This window comes from Vulpes vulpes, chromosome 9 (assembly GCF_048418805.1).
Source record: "Vulpes vulpes isolate BD-2025 chromosome 9, VulVul3, whole genome shotgun sequence".
NCBI classification, from domain to species: Eukaryota; Metazoa; Chordata; class Mammalia; order Carnivora; family Canidae; genus Vulpes; species Vulpes vulpes.
This window is the reverse complement of record NC_132788.1, coordinates 66,387,326-66,408,589: the sequence shown is the minus strand read 5'-3', so window position 1 is coordinate 66,408,589 and position 21,264 is coordinate 66,387,326. Positions and strand designations below refer to the sequence as shown.

Here is a 21,264-nt window from a genome sequence, read left to right as displayed (position 1 = left end):
AATAAATAAATTTTTCATTTTCCTTCTTTCCGTCTTTGTCCTCTCAGTCTCCGTATCTCCTTTCTGCATCTTCTCCCATTTTCATTCACTGCAAGGTGCCTTCCTTTCTCATTTCTCTTTTAACTCTATTTCATAATGCAAAATAAATCATTTATGCTGTACTTTGTTCCAGAAAAGGTTCATGGTGAATAATAGATAACTTGGTTTCGTGTTTAGTGAATAAGCATTTTATATTTCTCCAAGGGAAGAAAACAAAGTAGGTTTTTAACTGCCTCTTTCATTGATCCCATGCTCCTATTCAATTGGCCCTTCTCTGCAGAAAATGAGTTCTCTATATCGACCTTTGGGGAAAGACAAAACTAAGCTTCTAAGTACAGAGTTGAAAACCAAATTACCGTGAATTCTAGACACTTTCCAAAACAGGAAGCAGGAAATGATCCTGGCTTTTAAGGTCTCAGTCACTCTCCTATCTCTACACCTACCTCACCCCAATCCTAATATGGTGTTAGATATAAGGCAGCTTCCAATAACTAACCATGTTCAAGGACCTGCCATAGCTTCATTTGCTTGCTAAAGAATAAAACCAAAAAACTGAAACTACTTAGTTGTAAAAACCATCACAGAATATGATTTACTCCAGATGATTTGAAATAAAATTCCAATTGTTCAAATATAAATTTAATCATCTAAAACAAATTTTCCCAAGAGACTCTCATCTACAGGAAACAAACTGAGTGTTGCTGAAGGGCAGGTAGTCACGTGAGGGGCTGGGGTAACTGGGTGATGGGCATTAAGGAGGGCACTTGATGTAATGAGCACTGGGTGTTACATGCAACTGATGAACCACTAAACTCTACCTCTGAAACTAATAATATACTCTATATTAATTAATTTAATTTTAATTTTAAAAGTAATTAACTAATTATCTAAATTTCCCCTTATTTAGATATTATTAACTAGTATGAAATTTTTAATGGAGAAAAAAGTTAAAGTATTGAAGTAATATCTCTAAGATGACCATTTGCCCATTTTAAAATATACAAATTCTGTCTGTGATCACTTCTGGTTTAAAAATACACATAGGCTGAAACAAATAGCATATCCACAAGGCACTGGCTAAATGCCCTCTACTTTGATATTGGTCTATATAATTCCCTTGTCCAAGAACATGTGGATATGACAATGTGTGACAGGGGTTTCCTCTAAGAAGTGGAAATAAAGTGAGTGAGTCAGAAATTAAAATTCCAACTAACCTGCAGACATCCATACTTGAGATAATAATGTATTTGACTCACCTCCCAGTCTGTTACCAAAGGACACTGTCAAACACAATGATTCTTTTTTCTCACCAGCTGTCACCACCAAGTTGGCTATGCTTTGTGTTTTCCCTTTGTATTTGAAAGTCAGACCTAAAGCAGATGGCAAAACTCAGTGCCAGAGCAAAAGTAGAACTGGTTGTCTCACCTCGAGAGATACTGCCAGACTTCATTAAGACAAAAGTCCCAGCAACAAACACCTACAAAATCTAGAGTCTGGAAAGCATACACTGAACTTTACCAAGTAACAACAACAACAACAAAACCCACTTTGGGAAAAAACTGTAATTAATTTGCTAAATTGCGATGAGAAAACTAACATATTTCATCTTCAGTGAGATGTGGTTCCTGTGTCATCAACCCTGTAATTTCCAGGTTCTATAAAAAAAACAAATTACGTTCAATGTTCTAAGCTGAGCTCAGAGATAAATTCTAGAACATGAAATATAATCTTCCAAAGCTGAAACTTCACTAAGGCAAATAGATGTGAAATTATTTAACTTAAAAAAAAATACTGCAAATTAAAATTATAAAGGAACTAAGTGGAAGGTGAGACTATCCAACTGAAGGTATTAAAGCTAGAATTAGGATTAAAGACAGGAATTCAAAACTGCAAGAGATGGCCAGTCATTCATTAATCATAGTGTAATTACTGAGAGTGGAAGAGTTCGGATTAGAATGACACTGAAAAAAACCCTCTTACTTACAAAGAAAGTTTGATCTCCCATAAAAATAATCTTCTTGGGGATCCCTGGGTGGCTTAGCAGTTTAGCTCCTGCCTTTGGCCCGGGGCATGATCCTGGGGTCCCGGAATCAAGTCCCTCATCGGGCTCCCTGCATGGAGCCTGTTTCTCCCTCTGCCTGTGTCTCTGCCTCTGTGTGTGTGTCTCTCATGAATAAATTTTAAAAAAAGTTTTTTAATAATAATAATAATCTTCTTGCCTTCCATTCTGAAGTCAAACAGTTCAAAACTTCAAAAAGCCACCTATTTTGCTTCTGCTGAGTGGCATAGGAATAGAGCAATCTGTTGCTTCCATTAATCTATTAAAAATGTCTAAAAGATAAGAAAATAGAACTAGAAATCACTTCTACAGCCATTCATAAGGTGATGATATTCTCTGCATTTTTATTATTACCCAGAGAGAGACAAAATCATATATGCAATAGATTTCTATTATTCAGCCCCTTCGCTCAGGCAACTCAGGCTAGTAAATTTGTGGTAATAACAGTTGACTGTCACAAGGCAGAGACCTCAGTGGCACAATAGACTATTCTCAGTAGTCAGGATCCAGGACTAGAATATGCAGCAGGAAGATCAAAATTTCTTTTGAGGCAGACTAATTAATTTGATTTATCAAAGCCCAAGGGCAACAGCCCTTAAAATAAAACTTTTTTCAACCCTTAATAAAAGAATCTCTAAGTTACATAGTTCCCCTCACTACAGAGATACTTAACAACGTGGAGGCTAGGGGCGCTGACCCCTCACACAACTGAAGATCCACGTATAACTTGTGACTCCCCCAAAATTTGACTACTAATAGCCTACTGTTGACTGGAAGACTTACTGATAACATAAACATTCAATTAACATATTTTGTATGTTATATGTATTTTATCCTGTATTCTTACAACAAACTAGAAAAAAGAAAATGCTATTGAAAAAATGAGAAGGAAGACTACATTTACTGTACTGTACAAGATCCACATATAAGTGGATCCGTGCAATTCAGACCCATGTTGTATAAGGGTCAGCTTTACTTTCAAATAAGATGAAACACTGTACATATTTCTTAATTTCATGATTTCTAATCTTTTACTTCCTTCACAGCAGCTGGAAGAAAGGCAGTCTCTGAGGATGGCTAAGATTTGGCAACACAAATAATAAGACACTTTGTTTTCAGAGAGGCAGTTTCAGACTCACGCCCAAATCCTACTGTATCACTCATACACACAGGATACACCAAAAAAAAATCACTTCATTTATTTGAACTTCAGTTCCCGGATTTTGTTCAAGAGAGTGAATATTGCCTACATCATGGAGTTATTGTGAAGATTAAAAAAGAAATGGGGATCCCTGGGTGGCGCAGCGGTTTGGCGCCTGCCTTTGGCCCAGGGCGCGATCCTGGAGACCCGGGATCGAATCCCACGTCGGGCTCCCGGTGCATAGAGCCTGCTTCTCCCTCTGCCTGTGTCTCTGCCTCTCTCTCTATCTCTCTGTGACCATCATAAATAAATAAAAAATTTAAAAAAAAAAAAGAAATGTATAATGTGCAGTATAGTATCTAGAAATGTGATGTCCAATACAGTAGACATTAATTATATGTGGCTATTTAAGTCAAATTTAAATAATTAAAACTAAATAAATAATTTAAAATTCAGTTCTTCCATCACACTAGACTTATTCCAAGTAATCAGTAGTCACATGTGGATGGCGTCTCCAATACTGAACAGCATAGTTACAGAACATGTTCATCACCACAGAAATTTTTCGACATTGTTAGAGAATGTAGTAAGTGCTCAATAAATGTTCATTTAATCTGTCTGGCATTTTTTCCTTCTCCTCACTAATTCTTCTAAATTCTCAGGATGCCCAAGATATCTTCGTATCAGGAAGGAAAACAATATGCTAAAACTATATATGTGTTTGTCACTTTTTTTCACTCCCAAGAATACTGAAGTTCTAAAAAAGCACAGCAGGGCAGTGCTTACCACAGATAGGAGTACTAATGATGAGGATTTCAGGCCTTGCAGACACTGGGGAAGGTCTTTTTGGAGAAAAATAATACCCACAATATTCCTCAATTTATACCTAAAAATCTACTACTCACAGCAATGACATTGATTTTAACACGTTAACATTTACTAAGATAATGAAAAAGAAAACAGCTTTTTCCTCTGTAAAATTCATTTCACAATAATTTTTTCCTAGTTGGATTATCTAAACATAAGTATAAATTATCAACATTTTTCCAGAGTAACTTTAATCAAGTTAATTTGGGCATTTGAATAAAATTACTTGTATTTGTCTTTTTCTTTCTTTGGTTTCATTTCCCTTCTCCTTCCAAATAACCAGAGCTGGGAAACTACCAGAGCGAAAATGCTGAAAGAGGTTTAGAAAGTTGCAGCAATGTAGAATTATAAGCTGAAATTTAACATAATTCCTAAGAAAAATCCTGGTGTCAGATGTTACTTGAGAGTAACTGGTAGAAATTATCTCGCAGACCTTTGTAAACGTGGGCCTAAACATTCTAGATAGATTTCTCAGCAACAAGACATTTGCGGCACTACTTCAAAAGATCCACATCTTTGTTTTCAAAACTGCATATAGAAGAAGCTGGCCAATGGACCTTATTATAAATGAGCAGAAAGGAGATCTAGAACTTTTTAAAAATCATGACGTCCTGCTTATGGGTGGTATCCTAGGTAATATGTAAAGCTACCTTCCCAAGTCAAAAGGAAAATGTGTGAACCCAACTTCTTGAAAGGTTATTGCAAATAAGATTAGCCTTGGTAAAAGTATTTGAATACAGCTGGTAATGAATTTGATCATATGTCTTTGACAACTGAAATTAATTCCCTGTTGGTGACCTTTCAGGTTAAATAAATATATAATTCTCTTGTTTCACCTCTTTATATATTATCAAACAATCCCCACTTGATTGTATACTATTATGAGCTATTATTCTATAATCATCAATCCTGGGTATTTACAACTAAAGTACTTACAATAACAATATTCTGATTGTGATTATATCTTGATGCTTTTTGTTATCATATCAACAAGGTAAATTATGGATTTCATTATACTACAATGCAATGATAATATAGCACATGATTCAAGACTTTCATTCTGCTGAAGCCATATATTTACTAGCAGTATAAACACAAAAACATAAGCTACTGTCTTTTAAAAGGCACAGATATCACAGGATCATAATTTTGTAAACTACCACTCTCAAGTTATTTTAATATAGTCATATTTTTTCTTACTGCAAAACGGTCCACATGCCATCCACTTTGACATAAAATTTCAGCTACTAAAAAGACACATTTTCTGAACAAATCTCTTTCTATTCTGCTTTTTACAATACTGGACACTTATTATTATCTCTCCTACCAGATATAAATGTTATGGTTTTTTACTATTGTTTGCTGCAAATTTCTATTCGTATTATCTTAGGGAGGCATTCTTTAGTGTAAAACACATCAGAAAGGCAAAGTGTTAAAAATAAAAGACACAACTTACCAACTTATAAAATAAACAAAAATTCAGATACCAACTAGCAGCTGTACAGAACAGAGTAGATGATCATCCAGCCCACACCTTCTAGGAATAATAATGGTAATAATAATACATCATTTTCACTAGCTAAATTCTTTGACTACAGTAACAGACACTGACTTAACCTAAACCTAAAAGAATTTGTTATAGGAATACAAATATGTTACGTGAATTAAAAAGGAGTCAGAACCAGAAATGACCAGGGGTCAGGAACTGAAAAGTCCTCTCTCCTTCTCACTTATCTGCCTTGTTTTTTGTCTTGGAAGACTGACTTATCTCTGCCTCTCCATCAATATACCAAATAAAGCTACCTCTTGTTCCCAAATTATACATAGAGTTAGCTGGGTTTTGGTCTCAACCGTTCATAAAGAAAATCTAAGTGGTCTTCTTCAATCAAGTATGCATCAAGAAGTGAAAAGCAGGGACGCCTGGGTGACTCAGCAGTCTGCCTTCAGCCCAGGGTGTGATCCTGGAGACCGAGGATTGAGTCCCATATTGGGCTCCCTGCATGGAGCCTGCTTTTCCCTCTGTCTATGTCTCTGCTGCTGTCTCTGTGTCTCTCATGAATAAATAAATAAAACCTTAAAAAAACAAAAAAGCATGAGTCAAGGCTTAGGAGTTGTGTAGTTGTGTAATATAAATATGACTATCGGCAAGCCCACCCCATGAGATGGGCTATTTGCAGGGGTGGGAGGGATCTTCTCAGAAGGCGAGGAGTCTATGAGTTGGGCAGAAACCCCAGAAGTATCAACTACTATGCTTCGTTCTCATCAAAATGATTTCATTTACATAACCTTATTTGATATGAGATCCAGGTGCTACTCAAAATCTAGTAGTGATAGTTATAACTGGTGCTAACATTTCCAAACTATTCTATTCATGCTGTCATAAGCACCAACAAATATATAACTTCTGCTTACTTTAGGCCTTTGATCACTAGCTATAAAGTATATCCCAGATTAAGCTCAGATAATGCTAGTAAGACTGTGATAAAGGAATGGCTTCTCAGTACAAAATCATGCAGAACTTCATAAAAGTCCTGGGGAAAACAGAGAGAGAGAGAGAACCATCTCAATTACAGTCTATTTTTGTTTTAAAAAATGGGAAGGCCATATAGCCATACTTTAGCCAAAGATAATTTAACTACAGAATATTAGAGTTTTACCATATTGCACATTTTTATTACTGATTAGATTAATTCTTCTACCAATAAAAAAAGCCATAAGAAATTTGAATAATCAATGTAATAGGGGATCCCTGGGTGGCGCAGCAGTTTGGCGGCTGCCTTTGGCCCAGGGCGCGATCCTGGAGACCTGGGATCGAATCCCACGTCGGGCTCCCGGTGCATGGAGCCCTCTTCTCCCTCTGCCTATGTCTCTGCCTCTCTCTCTCTCTGTGTGACTATCATAAATAAAATTTAAAAAAAATTTTTTTTAAATCAATGTAATATTCAGGCCCAAGGCTTATTCATAGCAGTCAATGTGTGGGCAACTCATTAATGTCCAGGAATACATTTTTTTTTTCACCATCTAGCTATAATATTTTTCAAAACAAACTTTGAAGATCCAGGTCCCTAGCAGTGAAGAGCAGGTGTCTAGAGAAAATAAGTTTTTAGACCCGGAAAAGATGAAAGACTGACTGCTTGGCACTCTCAAGACTGGGTATGTCAGCCTGCAAACATCCTGTCATTATTTTAATCTCACACTATATAAAATACTTTTGGATCCTTTGCTAGCAAGATTAAAAACAAATTAAACTGAAGGGCTGACATGAACTGAGTATCTTATTCGGGAAGCACATTCACTGACAACTTCAGGAAAAAAATAAAATGTATGCTTCAAAATACCATTCCGAAAGGCAGACAAAACTATCACCAAAGAGCAAGCAAGAAAGAAAAAGAAAACAGCATGACAATCTCAAGTACAGGAGAGTGGTTCTTATTGCTCCTATAATTCTTTATTCCTAACATCCTTATAGTTTTTACTAATTTCTAGGTGTATGTAATTATTTGTTCGCTGGAAAGGAGCTCTCCTGAGGCATCATGTCTTCTTCATGGCCACATTCCCCAAATTGGAAAACATAACACTGTGCAATGTAAACACAGGATTTTAAACAAAATGTAGCAATGGATGTGCATCCTCAAAGACTACAGAAGCAGCACAAAGGTGATTTGGGAGAATGTCAGACTTGAAAAAAGTAACTTCAAGAATCCAAGAAAGAGGGACGCCTGCGTGGCTCAGCAGTTGGGGGTCTGCCTTCAGCCCAGGGCCTGATCCTGGAGACCCGGGATCGAGTCCCGCGTCGGGCTCCCTGCATGGAGCCTGCTTCTCCCCCTGCCTGTGTCTCTGCCTCTCTGTGTGTGTCTCTCATGAATGAATAAATTAAAAAAAAGAAAGAAAAAAGAATCCAAGAAAGAAACCAGAGCCTTAGACTAAGTAAAAAGAAATGAAAATGTGAAACACCACCGAAGTAGAATCAACAATATTTGGCCAGGAAACTCATAGCTATGGAGGTCTCGGGCGAGGAAGAAATATAGGGAAGTGCTTTGGTTTGTTACTCTAGTAACTGGCGATCATGGACAAATTACTCCCCCAGTTTGTTTTAAAGGAGAAAAGGAAGACTTGCACAAGAATTAGTCAACTCGGGTCATTGCGAGCTCGCGGCGTCTGCAAGACAGAAAGCAGAAACGTCCAGTCACCGGTTGCATCTCCACGACCTGAGCCAGGTTCCTGGATGTCCCGAACGTCTGAGCAGGAAGCAGAAGACTGGATACGCTGGAACGGTACTGGAAGCCGCGGCGGGAGAGGCGATGGCTGAGGAAGCCCAGGTGAGGCGAGGACAGGGCCTGGGGCAGAAAGCTGAGGGCCGCCCAGCGACCCCGCAGTCAGGAGGGCGCAGGACGGTCGCCAGGGGGCAGCGCGTGCCGGGCAGGCACCTCAGAAGCTCAAGGACGCGGCGTTTCAGGCAGATGCGGCAGGACAATCGGGTCAGAGAGCTTTGAAGATGTTGCCCGGATTCACCAATTTCGAGGTTATCAGAATCCCTTGTTAGCGCCTTTTGTTTTGTTTTGTTTTTTTTTTCTGGGAAAGGGGAAAGCTGCTAGGAAACCGAGGACTCCGGGAGCGGGCGCCCCCACACCTGCCTCAGGGCGCCCTACACCGCCATTCTGCCGCCTGAGCTCAAACCCTAGCACGCGCCACCCAACTTCCACGCAAGTCCCAGCACTTCAGAAACCCTGCTCCCCTGCCCTCACCCCTGCAGTCTTCGCGGGCCTCAGACACCTGACAAAGCGACCCCCCCCCCCCCAAGCCCTCCCTGGGAGGCTCACAAGAAGAATCAACGCACTTCATTTTGTATCTCAAAAGCTACGTCCGTACCTTCCAAAGCTTTGTGTTATTTGTTGTGCATCTGGCCCAAGAGAGCGAGCCAGACCAAAAGGCAAGGAAGGCTGAGGGTCGAGGGAGGAGACGCCCTCACAGGCCACTCGGGAAAGGAGAGAGAAAAACTACGACTCCCAAGAGGCGACGGGGCTGCGGGGGGTGCGGGACCACGGTTCCCAGCATCCTCCGCGTGCCCCAGGGTGGCAGGCGCGTCGAGATGGCGCGAAATGCCCACGAAAGCTGTGGAGCGGTGGCCATGCCATGCGGGATGGCAGCGTCTGAGGAGGGGCCTGAGGCCCCGAGCGAGCGCCTGGATGTCGCGCGTGGGTTGGAGAACGTGCCTGTGAGCGCGTGGCCCCCGGGGACCGAGCCAGAGCCCTTCCAGGTAGGGGGCGGGGTGCGGCCGGCGAGGGGGCGGCCCCGCGGCGCCGGCGCCCTTCTCTAGGGGGCGAGCCTCACCCGCCGCGCGTGCTGCGCGCGCAGCCAGCAGGGTGGGACTGGCGCCGGTCCACGTGGGGCCGGAGCTGGGGGCCCGAGCGCGTTGCTCCCCCGCCTGGCCGTAAATCTGTGGACGCCTCTGATACCTCAAGTCTCGACTTTTTTTTTTTTTTTTTTTTAATGATTTGGTTTATTTATTCACGAGAGACACAAAGAGAGACAGAGACACAGGCAGAGGGAGAAGCCCCATGCGGGACTCGATCCCTCACCGGATCATACCCTGGGGCAAAGGCAGCCTGAGCCATCCAGGCGCCCCTCGACTTTTTTTTTTTTTTTTCTCTCTTTTTCTTATTCTGTTGACAGAGCTGTTTCCTGCGGGAATGGCTCTCTTCAAAGCACAGATTTGAGTCTTGTTCTATTAACCCTCCCTAATGACCTTAGCAAGAGTATTCTTTGCTCCCCACAGACTGGCAGTTTCCTGAAGGGCGGAACCCGGTGTTTTGAGAGGACCCTGAGAACCTGGCTTTTTTTTTTTTTTTTTCTTCTTCTTCTTCTTCTTCTTCTTCTTCTTGGCTCTGGCCCCAGAACTCATCTAGGAGTCGGCGGCAAATCATTTTCCTCTCTGGTCTCGTGTGGAAGATAAGGCGTGGGCCCTCTTAATGGATCTCCATTCACTAGGCTTATAAACTTAGTCCCTAGAGTGAGACTTTGCTGAGTCTCCCTCATGCTGTGAGGTCTTGGCCAAATGTAAACTCGCCTCAGCTAAGCCTTGGAATCATACCCCACCCCACCCCTCACCTCCAGCCTACGGTGAAAATAATAGTGCCTTCCGGATTGCTTTGAGAATTACAAGTAAAACACACTTCCTAGTTTACTAAAACAACTCAATAAATGTTCGCTGCTATTACCACATCAACACCCTTTCTGCTCTACCTTTCCCACCCCTCTGACCTTGGCCTACTCTTTGCCTTCGGAATATGACCAAGAAAACAATTATGCTGGAGTGGAAGAAGCGCTTGGATTTGGAGGTAGGAGAGCAAGGTTCAGGGCGGAGCCATCTCGGGCTATTTCTTGGAGTCTGAGTTTGTTCATCTGCAAAATGAAAATAATTAAAAATGCATGACCTTTGTCACATATACGGTTAATACCAAGCCCTGTATGTCCCTCCTTCTTCCTAGGGTTGTTGTGAAGATCAAATAAAAACGTAGACTCGGTAGCAGTTTTCAAAGAGTAAAGCAGGATGTTAATGTCAGGAAAGGTTATTTTTCCTCAAACGACTTTAGGGCAGTTTTTTGGTTAATAATACAGTTGGCTAGTACCCTATTAAACACTAATCCCTAAAAGCTTATTCAAGACCAAACATTGCTGAATGTCTGGTCAGAAACACTGTAAATGTTTTCTTTATTCAGGAAGTAATTGAGTGTATATAATGTGCTAGGCATTAAGCTAGACCTGGAAGATAAAATGGTGACAACCGTGCCTTTGAGCTTACAGGATCATATAGAAAGCACTTGGTTGTTATGGCCAGGGGCTGGGGGGGAGGGGGGTGCTGAAGAAAGGAGAGAGGAAGCCGTATGATTGATACTTATACCTACAGTTGATAGGCATAAATGAAAATCTGGAGACCAAGCCTCAGTCCCACAGTATTCTAGCTGTGTGGCTATATGCATAGCCCTGGGTAGAGTTAGAGTTACAGAAAGAAGTTAAGGTCCTTCCTCAAGGAGCTTATATAGTCTTACCAAGAAGATAAAACATACTTGAAACATTTATGACAAACCTAAAAGTGTCTTTAACTAGTTTGCTTTCCTATATTCATGGAGCACAAAACTTGTCTTATGAAAGGTCAAAACTGCTTGCTTACTCCAAGCTCTGCCTTCACAGGCATGTACACACATAAGAATTAAGGCTTGCAAAACTCAAGGTAAAAATAACTCTGTGTCTAGTTTGCTTTTGAGTACTGTGTGAAAAGGCAAAAAGAACATTCACATGTTCACACTGAAACAAGCCTATCATAATGCCATCTGTGTTGAAAACCACGTAGAAAATAAACTAATTGATTTTCTTGAACGGAGAGTTGAATCTAGCCTTTTTTCAGGTTTCTGAAACCAGTTTCAAACATATTTCTTAAGATTTCAACTTGGCCTTGACAAGAATTATCTGGCTCACAGGCTCTTAATAGCTAGCTGCTTGGAGCAAAAACAAACCCATGGGGTAGAGGCCAAGTACAAAGATTCATGTAGCGGGTGTTTTAGAACAACCAAAAAAGGAATGAAGATTTTCACAGCACTTCCTTTAGATTCAGAATCAAGGCCTAGGTTTTAAGCCCAAAATATTATGTGGCGTCGTACTTAAGTTTCTGGGGCTTCAATATAGAATGTGACTTAGAAAAGTCAGACTTTCAATAAGAAATTATCAAGAGCTGCAATCAAGCTATCAAAAGATATTTCCTAAGCCAGCTGCTCAGTGTCCAGTACTATGAAAAGTAACCCAACCCTCATTACCATGTCCCAACCCAACCACATGACCATTTGCTTGAGACATGTATTTGTTAGATAAGACTTACACATGTAATCAACCAGAGAGCCATACAGTCTATACCTAAAATTTAGATCCCAAAATTCATGCTATTAATAAGCGCAGGTCTAGTTCACAAAAGAGGAAAACTGTGTATGAGAATAGCCACAGAGGTCATTTTCCTTTTCAACATGCTGTCTCCTGGTTTCCATTTTGGCTTCTCAAGTGACCATGGTTTATTTAAAAAAAAAAAAAAAAAGATTTAAGTTTTCTGTCAAAAAACTTGAAATCTCTGACCAGTTCTTCTAAGATCTGGTTTCTCTTATATTGTGTGTCACTGGTCATTTTGCATTTATTCCCAACTCTTGCATGATCAGTGTTTGCATTTTGATACATACCAAGAAGAAATTGTTATTATAAAAAAAAAAAAAGATAAAAAGACACACTCTCTGTGTCTTCTTTGTATTTTTCTGACTCTTTCTAAATCCCAGCACATGCATCTAACAAGCAATAAGGGAGGCAGTATTTGTGGATGAATGAAAGAAGTCTGTGCTGGGTCAATTCTAAGTTTCCCCCTCCTTAAGATGGATAAGTAATGGAAAATAAAAATATAAAAAATTATCTCCTAGACAAAATTTTGGTTTAACTGTGTTTGAACCTGCAAAGTTTAACGTCATAATCTTTGTTTTCACCACCCTACCAGAAAGCCTACATAATTCATATTGAACACTTAATGGGCCAGTCACTAGAGTAAGCTTTTTATGTGGAATGTCTCATTTTTTTCCTTCACAGCCACCTGTGAGATAGAAAGGAAATATTTAGAGTAGTTAAATAATGTGCCAGAAATATATGATGTTTTAAATATAAAATCTAGAAATAATATCTAGAAGCATTTAAAGAAGCTACTATTTTAAAAGTATAAGGTGCCTGGCATTGAGGACAGTGTTAGTTTTTAAATTTAATAATACCTGGGGAACAAGGGCAGATACAGGTATTACTCCTGTTTTATAGATGCAAACCCAAAATTTAGAAGGTAACTTGCCCTAAGTCACAATGCTAATAAGAGCCTGGTTCTGTATGTGTTTCCGTTAGGACATTCCATGTTCTACATTCAGAAGTTCTCCATTGGTTGTCTGGTGTTCAGGCCTGTCACAGGCCTATCTGGCCTCCTGCACACTTTGCCTTAGCCTCATCTCCCAACTGGAGACCTGAATTCTCATTAGCCATGAATATCTTTGACTCAGTTTTCCAGCTATTTCCTGGAATCACTGTCAGCCCTCACTGTGGGTACATCAATCAAGAGTCATTTGTTTGTAAGAAATAGACCAACACAAACTAAGTCAAGCAAAAAAGGGAAGGAATTGCCTCATAACAGCAAAGTCCAAGAGTGCTAACTATAGGAATATCTGGATCTAAGAACTCTAGTGGTGTCATCAGATACTTTTACCACCTCTACCCTTCGCACCCCTGTTCCCTTTCCTCTGGTTGGCTACACTATTCAGTAGGTCTTATGTGTGAGGGAGAACTGGAGAATGCCAGGTGAACACGTGGAATGAGAATGTCTCTTCCTGCTGGTTTGAGCAGAAGTCTCAGAATTTTTTTTCATTGATATGTCTTAAGTACTGTGCCGACCCATGAACCAAACACTGTTGAAAGGAGCAAGTAATGACCTGATTAGCCAAGTCGCGGTACCAGCCCAAACTGGATCCTCATCCAAACCAATGAGACAGGAGTGGGAACGGTTCCCCTGAGAGGAGTCAGGGTGCTTTTATCAGAAGAAAAGGAATGTTGGATAGGTAAAAATATGTCCTCTTATGGTCTCATTCCCCAAGCTTTGATCTCTCCTGGGTTTAGGGTAAGCAAAAAACCCTCAGGGTAATAACCTTTTTTGGACCAGTTTGGCCCTGGGCTTTGCTCCAGGAAGTAGAGGACAGACTATGGAAAGAGTTACAAATTGGGAGCATTTAAGCTCATGTCAGCTGACTCCCAGTTTGTAACGTACTTAACATTAGCTTTCAAATTCTCAAAAGTTAACAATTTGCATGGCATATTATTTTTTTAAGATTTTATTTATTTATTCATGAAAGAGGCAGAGACATAGGCAGAGAGAGAAGCAGGCTCTCTGTCGGGAGCCCCATGCAGGACTCTATCCCAGGACCCCGGGATCAGGACCCGAGCCAAAGGGATGCTCAACCACTGGGCCACCTAGGCGCCCTGGCACATAAATATCTGAATAGAGTATCAGGTCAATGACATCAGATTATTTCTAAAAGCAGTTTTCCTATACATGGTTAGATACCTGAAAATATGAATAATTACATAATCGTATGTTAATGTAGAACACAGTTTTCAAAAGATTATTCTCTAGTATAGCCATTTTTCTAAGTCAGGTGAAATACCTTTTTGTTTTTTTGTTTTGGTTTGGTTTGGTTTTTTTTGGTTTTTTTTTTTTTTTTTTGAAATATCTTTTTGGAATAGTATTTTACTGTTTATGGAGGAGAAAATGAAGATCTATGGAGAAAAAATGATTTGTGATTAAGTATCGGTATCAGGGTTAAGGATTACATCCATCAAGGGAAAACAAATATTCTCTTTAAACAGGAAGTTTATCCAAAGGTCTCTCTTATCCTTTGGAAGGTGTCTACAGCTCATTTGGAATTAGATCCCCCTCATAATCTGTGTTTCTAAAAGACCTTAGATTGTGCATCAAGTTTAAATTCCGGAATTTAAAAAAAAACTGTACCATTAGATTCTCCAGGGTCTTTTTAAAATATATTAATAAAAATAAGCAAATAACAATATTTTTTCAAATCTATCCATATCCAAATAAGTTCAACAAAGAATAATATGTTCTTCTGGTTAGAAGACTATACAGTAAGTCAGGCTTGATTACAAAATGAGTTATCTGTGTCAAAAAAAAAAAATCACTTTACAGTATAGTGATTTATACAGTACATCAAAAATATGTGCACCTTTAAGAAGAAATCAGTTTAAAAGAATTCTTCATGAAAAGTTTAACAAAGAGATGATAAAATCTTCATTTTACAAGTACATTTTAAAATGTCTCAGTAACCACTTACATTTCAACCTTGACTCTTTTAAAAGCTGGAAGTAGATTCTGTATAAGACAGCAGTCATTGAATTTGACTGATAGGGCATCTTTTTTAAGCCATTCTTTATCCCTTTAGGACATCTCCACTAAGCTAAAGCTGTAAGAAATGACACAAACAAGAGAAGCTATTTCCGCTCTCCCACCCCCAAATCACTTTTTAAGCAGCGTGTTGGCCTTCCCCCGCAGGTACTCCCACTCATCATCCTCCTCATCTTTCACAAGAGGATGTCAATCCTTACCCCAGCTTAACGTTTTTTTAAAATACAGGGTTTTGAGCCTAACTGGATAGCTCCACCGAGGCCTCCACAGGTAGTGTAACTACATGTTGTTTAATACTTTCTCCAAAGCCTGGCCCAGAGACGCGATATTAATGCATGATTGACTGACATACACGGCCCAGATATCCCTCTAGATACTCTAAAATCTATCCATGAATTAAGGCCTGTGTGGCTGGTCCCTTGCAGTACTACTGCTACTGACTGTGCTGTGGCAGCATGCCAAAAAGCCTTTATTGAGAGTCAGAATGAAAAACAGACCATGAAACTGTTTTCTGGAAAAGAATGGTATAGACAGACACATTGTGAAATTTCTCTCCAGTCTATATCAGAAAAAGTCAATGCTTCTTCTGAACTGTGAGATTATTTCTTATGGATAATGCAAGCCATACATCTATTTGTATTTCCCTCTTTGAAGAGGCTGTGCTTAGGCAAAACCAAACGTCCAGTTTATTTCTGCTACATACTGTGTGTATCAAAGCTCGCTCAACTTGCTCTTCTTTTTCCCTTCACCTTATATTTATGTATTGTTCATTTATCTTAATTCCTTTTATGTCTCATTAAATCCTTTTTGGAAGGGTACCTGGGTGGCTCCATGGTTGAACATCTGCCTTAGGCTCAGGTCGTGATCCCAGGGGCCCTAGGATCCAGTGCTGCATCAGGTTCCCTGCAAGGAGCCTGCTTCTCCCTCCGCCTATGTCTCTGCCTCTCTCTGTGTCACTCTTGAATAAATAAATAAAATCTTTTTTTAAAAAAATCCTTGTTGGAACAAAGCAGGTGTGATATTGTGATTTTTAAAAAGAAATATGTATTTGCTCTTTGCCCCCATTTCTGGCACAGAGCTCCTAAAACCCTTGTTATTTACCAAGTAATTAAAGCCTCAAAAAGGTATCATTTGTTATATTAATGAGGCAAGTTTTGAAAAAACACCTGAAGATGACAGCTGGCTGCCAACCAGCTGGTTGGCAGTGGAGCCAACCATATGATTAGAGTGTTGCAACTTTCAGTACCCTCACCCCTGACCTCCAACTGGGAGAGGGGCTAGAGGTTGAATCATTTGCCAGTAATAGCCAGTGATTTGATCAATCATGGTTATGTTATGAAACCTCCATAAAAACCCAAGAAAACAGGGGATCCCTGGGTGGCGCAGCGGTTTGGCGCCTGCCTTTGGCCCAGGGCGCAATCCTGGAGACCCGGGATCGAATCCCACATTGGGCTCCCGGTGCATGGAGCCTGCTTCTCCCTCTGCCTATGTCTCTGCCTCTCTCTCTCTCTCTCTCTCTCTCTCTCTCTCTCTCTCTCTGTGACTATCATTAAAACAAAAACAAAAACAAAAACAAAACAGTTTGGAGAGCTTCTGGGTTGGTGAACACCTGAAGGTGCTGGGAGGGTGGCTTGCCTGGAGAACCCATGAAAGTTTTTCTCCCTTTCCCCATACCTTGCTCTAAGCATCTCTCCCATCTGGCTGTTCCTGAGTTCCTTTTATAATAAACTGGTATCTAGTACATAGGATTTTTCTCTGTGAGTTCTCTGAGCTATTCTAGCAAATTAATCAAATGCAAGGAGGGGATTTTAAGAACCTCTGATTTATGGGATCCCTGGGTGGCGCAGCGGTTTGGCGCCTGCCTTTGGCCCAGGGCGCGATCCTGGAGACCCAGGATCGAATCCCATGTCGGGCTCCCGGTGCATGGAGCCTGCTTCTCCCTCTGCCTGTGTCTCTGCCTCTCTCTCTCTCTCTCTGTGACTATCATAAATAAGTAAATAAATAAAAAATTTAAAAAAAAAAAAAAAAAAGAACCTCTGATTTACAGCTTGTCAGCCACAAGTTCAAATAATAACCTGGACTTATGACTGGTGTCTGAAGTCCAAGGAGGAGGTCATGGGAACCTTTGATATGTAGCCCTTCAATCAGAAGCATGGTTGACAACCTGAGCTTACGACTGGTGTCTGAGGGGGTGGGGAGCAGTCTTAGGACTGACCCCTTCAACTGTGGAATGTGATGCTATTGGATAGTGTCAGAATGGAGTTGAGTTGTAGGATACCCACCTGGTGTCTGAAGCATTGCTTGTTAGAGGTGTGGGGAAACTCCCCACCACTACCACCACCACATTGAAATTGGTTCCAAGAACACTAATAGCAGTTATAAATAAATGAGTTACATTCCATATAAGCAAGAATTATTCTATACATAAAGAAATATGCTAGGCTCATAAGAGATAATTTCATCTTCCAAGGTTTGCAAATACGCTTCATTATGCTAGTGAGGAAATAACTAGAGATCAGGTCTTACATAGAGATTTTAGACTTGAGACTTTCTTTTTCTGTAATATGAGAAAATTTTCTATATTATCTCTTTATAATTTAGTAAAAACATTTCTGTATATATATATAATACATCTACATTTATTAGTATCTATATAACAAATATGAGTTTTGGATGCAATTTCTTGGCCAATGCCTATTTTTAATTTTATGAAGACTCAAATAAAACTATAAAGTAATAGTGTCTTTTTTAAACATCAAAGAGTATTTAGGAATTTAGACCATCATTAAATTGGGAACTCCTAAGAAAAAAAATCAGTGGAAGGCTCTTCCAAAAGCATTTTTCATTAATTTATTTATCATTCATGACTTTCTTCTCCCCAAAGAGCATCTGCAGTGACTCACTCACAATAAAATACATATATGCATTTATATTGTCAGATAAATGTAAAAAGATCAAGTGCCAAGAATAAAATACTTAACTGCTTTAAAAACTAAATTCAGCACTGATCTTTCTGATATCCAAAGCTAAGAGGGGAAAAAAATGAGTTCTAAACCTTTCAGTTTTTGATAAGAGAAAAACATATATTTTTTCTTTTAGTTACTCCATACCTAAAATGAAACCACAGAATTTTAAATCCAAAAATTAATCTTATTTTTTAAATTGAAGAGATATGTTTCAAACAATATCTTAGTATATGTTGTCAGTTTTGTTTTAATCTATTTTTTTATATGTTGGAATTGGGAAGTGTCTCATCCAAAAGCTGCTTGAAATGTGGGGTGTCTGGGTGACTCAATAAGTTAGGCAGATGCCTTCGGCTTGGGTCGTTATCCCAGGGTCCTGAGATTGAGCCCTGGTGGGTCAGGTTCCCTGCTCAGTGGGGAGTCTGCTTCTCCCTCTCCTTCTGCCTGCCGCACCTCCTGCTTGTGCTTCCTCTCTCTCTCTCTCTGTCAAATAAATAAAAATCTTTTAAAGGAAACAAGAAAAAGATATATATGAAATACATGACATGCCATGCTAACTTAGAGCATTTCTATTTTTTGCAGTATACTCCTGACCATGTAGCTGGACCTGGAACAGACGTTGATCCTACACAAATAACCTTTCCCGGATGCATTTGCCTCAAAACTCCCTGCCTCCCTGGTACTTGCTCCTGTCTCCGTCATGGGGAGAACTATGATGATAATTCATGCCTTATAGATATAGGATCGGAAGGAAAGTGTGCAAAGCCAGTTTTTGAATGCAATGTCCTATGCCAGTGCAGTGATCACTGCAGGAACAGAGTAGTCCAGCAGGGTCTGCAATTCCAACTCCAGGTGTTCAAGACGGATAAGAAAGGCTGGGGACTTCGTACCTTGGAATTTATACCAAAAGGACGGTTTGTCTGTGAATATGCTGGTGAGGTTTTGGGATATTCTGAAGTACAGAGAAGAATTCAGTTACAAACAATACAGGACCCAAATTACATTATAGCCATTAGAGAACATGTTTACAACGGGCAGGTAATAGAAACATTTGTTGATCCTTCCTGCATAGGAAATATTGGAAGATTTCTTAACCATTCTTGCGAGCCAAACCTGTTGATGATTCCTGTCCGAATTGACTCAATGGTACCAAAGTTGGCACTTTTTGCAGCCAAAGATATTTTGCCAGAAGAAGAACTCTCTTATGATTATTCAGGAAGATTTCTTAATCTAATGGACAGTGAAGACAAAGAAAGGCTAGATCACGGGAAAATAAGAAAATGTTGTTATTGTGGTGCCAAATCATGTGCTGCTTTCCTGCCTTACGACAGTTCACTGTACTGCCCCTTAGAAAAGCCAAACATCAGTTAGGAGTAAAAAACGTAGGAGAAACACGTTAGACCTCTCTCAGTGGGCAAGAGTCAGAAGGAACTGGGCATGTCCAGCTCAGCCCCTTCCTTGATCCTCTCTCAGAAGCAGTTTAGCCTGGGGGAAAGTCTGCTCTGTGCTAAGCACTTGAGCTTCGCTACAGGGGAGAACAGTGGTGGTCTGGCTCTGCCTGTGTCTGGCTGCAGAAGTTTAACTCAGGAATATGGCAAAGACTATAAATTGTCTAACAACACTCCTTATTCCCTTCTATAGTAGCATTCCTAATTTTTAGTTCGGTACTTTTGCTAGTTAGATGTGGCTAAATGACTACGTTCTAGCTAGTGAGATAGAAGCAAAAAAAAGATGTGTCTTTAAATGGAGACGTTTTTCCTTATCCCACTCTTTCTTCCTGTTGGCTAGAATACATGCATTTAGCTGGAGTGGGGACATCCACCCTAGACCCCGGAATGACCCTAGAAAAGGAGGCCATACATAATATGAAAGGAGTCTGGGTGCCAGATACTCTGAAACACTCTCACTCCTCTGGACTTTTAGGTGAGAGTCTCTCCCTCATTTAAGCCACGGTTAGTTTCAGTTTTCTAGCACTAGCACCAAACCTCATTCTAATGATCCAAGGAAACCCTTGTGGCTACATACCTAAGCCTTGCTTTCCCATCAATTTTATCAGTAATAAACCTGATATTTTCATTTCTGTCTGACTCATGCATCTTATTTCTCATTTGCTTAGAAACATAAATCAAGGAAAAGGGCATGGTTGACTATCACCTGCTAAAACCCTAATAACTACCATGAGTAGTGAAAAATATAACCATGGCACTAACTTCCATGTACCTAACCAAAAAAAGTCTTAGAGGAAAGACATTATAAAATTTTTACTCTATACTGGCTATATTCCAAATATTGTGAAATTGTGCTTCAAAACTTTATAAACAACCTCCCTTCTCCATGTATTAATAATAAAAAAAAATAACCCTATCAACACCACAAGAGGGGATGGAAGTTTTATAGTTCCATTTAAACTTCTAGAGAGGCAAACATCTTTAACTTCCTTCCTTAAAGCAAGGATATTAGAAAAACAATATGGAGATTTATCAGATATTTTGAAAGCTAAAATAACTATTTGGGTCCTATGGTATTTAATAAGTTCATTAATTTCTGCTCTACTGCATTTAAACCCTACCACCAGGAGGCCCTAACACTTTATAAGTTAAAGGGATCCACATTATACATAACATCACTTTTATATGATATCATAAGTAAGATAGTTGTTATATACTTTAAATGAGTGAAATGTATGGCATAGGAATTTTATCTCAATAAGCTATTAAATAAGAAGTATATTAGGGTTTGCATGTTTGAATTATATTATTTTCAGAAATGGTTCTGTGTGAATAAAGAATAGAGAGTGCTCATAAAATGTCCCACACTACAAATGTGTGATGTCAAACACAGAACAAATTTTTCCTCCAATCTAATCATTTCTCCCTGCAAACCTTCCTCTAGAACTTTGAATTCTCTGAAGGAGTCCTGCTTGTGGCAAAGCAGCTTGTATCACTCATTTCAAGATGGACTTTCTTCTCCCCATAAGCACTTCTGATAACCAAGGTACTTCAGAACCAGTAAGGAAATAGAAGGAAAATGTTCGGCTCACTGTTTAATTCTATAGATACTCTTTCCTACTTCCTTTAGCCCTTTCTCTATTGAGTATCACCATCTGTAAATCAGAGATACTCCCAGAGGACAATCTTCAGAGACATAAGCAATATCTTTCTCTTGGTGCCTCTGCCAGAGACAGAACTCACTGAACACGGACCCTGGGAATTTTCTGTAC

The 21,264-nt window shown here is 39.8% G+C and overlaps 1 protein-coding gene across 1 annotated transcript; it reads left to right on the top strand.

The window, feature by feature from the left end:
• The first annotated feature begins 8,616 nt into the window (after positions 1–8,616).
• On the top strand, positions 8,617–20,124 carry LOC112908887 (histone-lysine N-methyltransferase SETMAR). The gene is made up of 2 exons (XM_025984510.2): positions 8,617–9,363; positions 18,627–20,124. The coding sequence occupies exons 1-2, from the start codon at positions 9,196–9,198 to the stop codon at positions 19,413–19,415; spliced, it is 957 nt and encodes a 318-aa protein (XP_025840295.1). The 5' UTR covers positions 8,617–9,195; the 3' UTR covers positions 19,416–20,124.
• The last annotated feature ends 1,140 nt before the right edge of the window (positions 20,125–21,264 follow it).

Coding starts and splice junctions, on each gene's coding strand:
- LOC112908887 (XM_025984510.2), top strand. CDS start 9,196: ATGGCGCGAAATGCCCACGAAAGCTGTGGAGCGGTGGCCATGCCATGC. Junction 9,364..18,626: donor CCGAGCCAGAGCCCTTCCAG/GTAGGGGGCGGG, acceptor TATTTTTTGCAG/TATACTCCTGACCATGTAGC.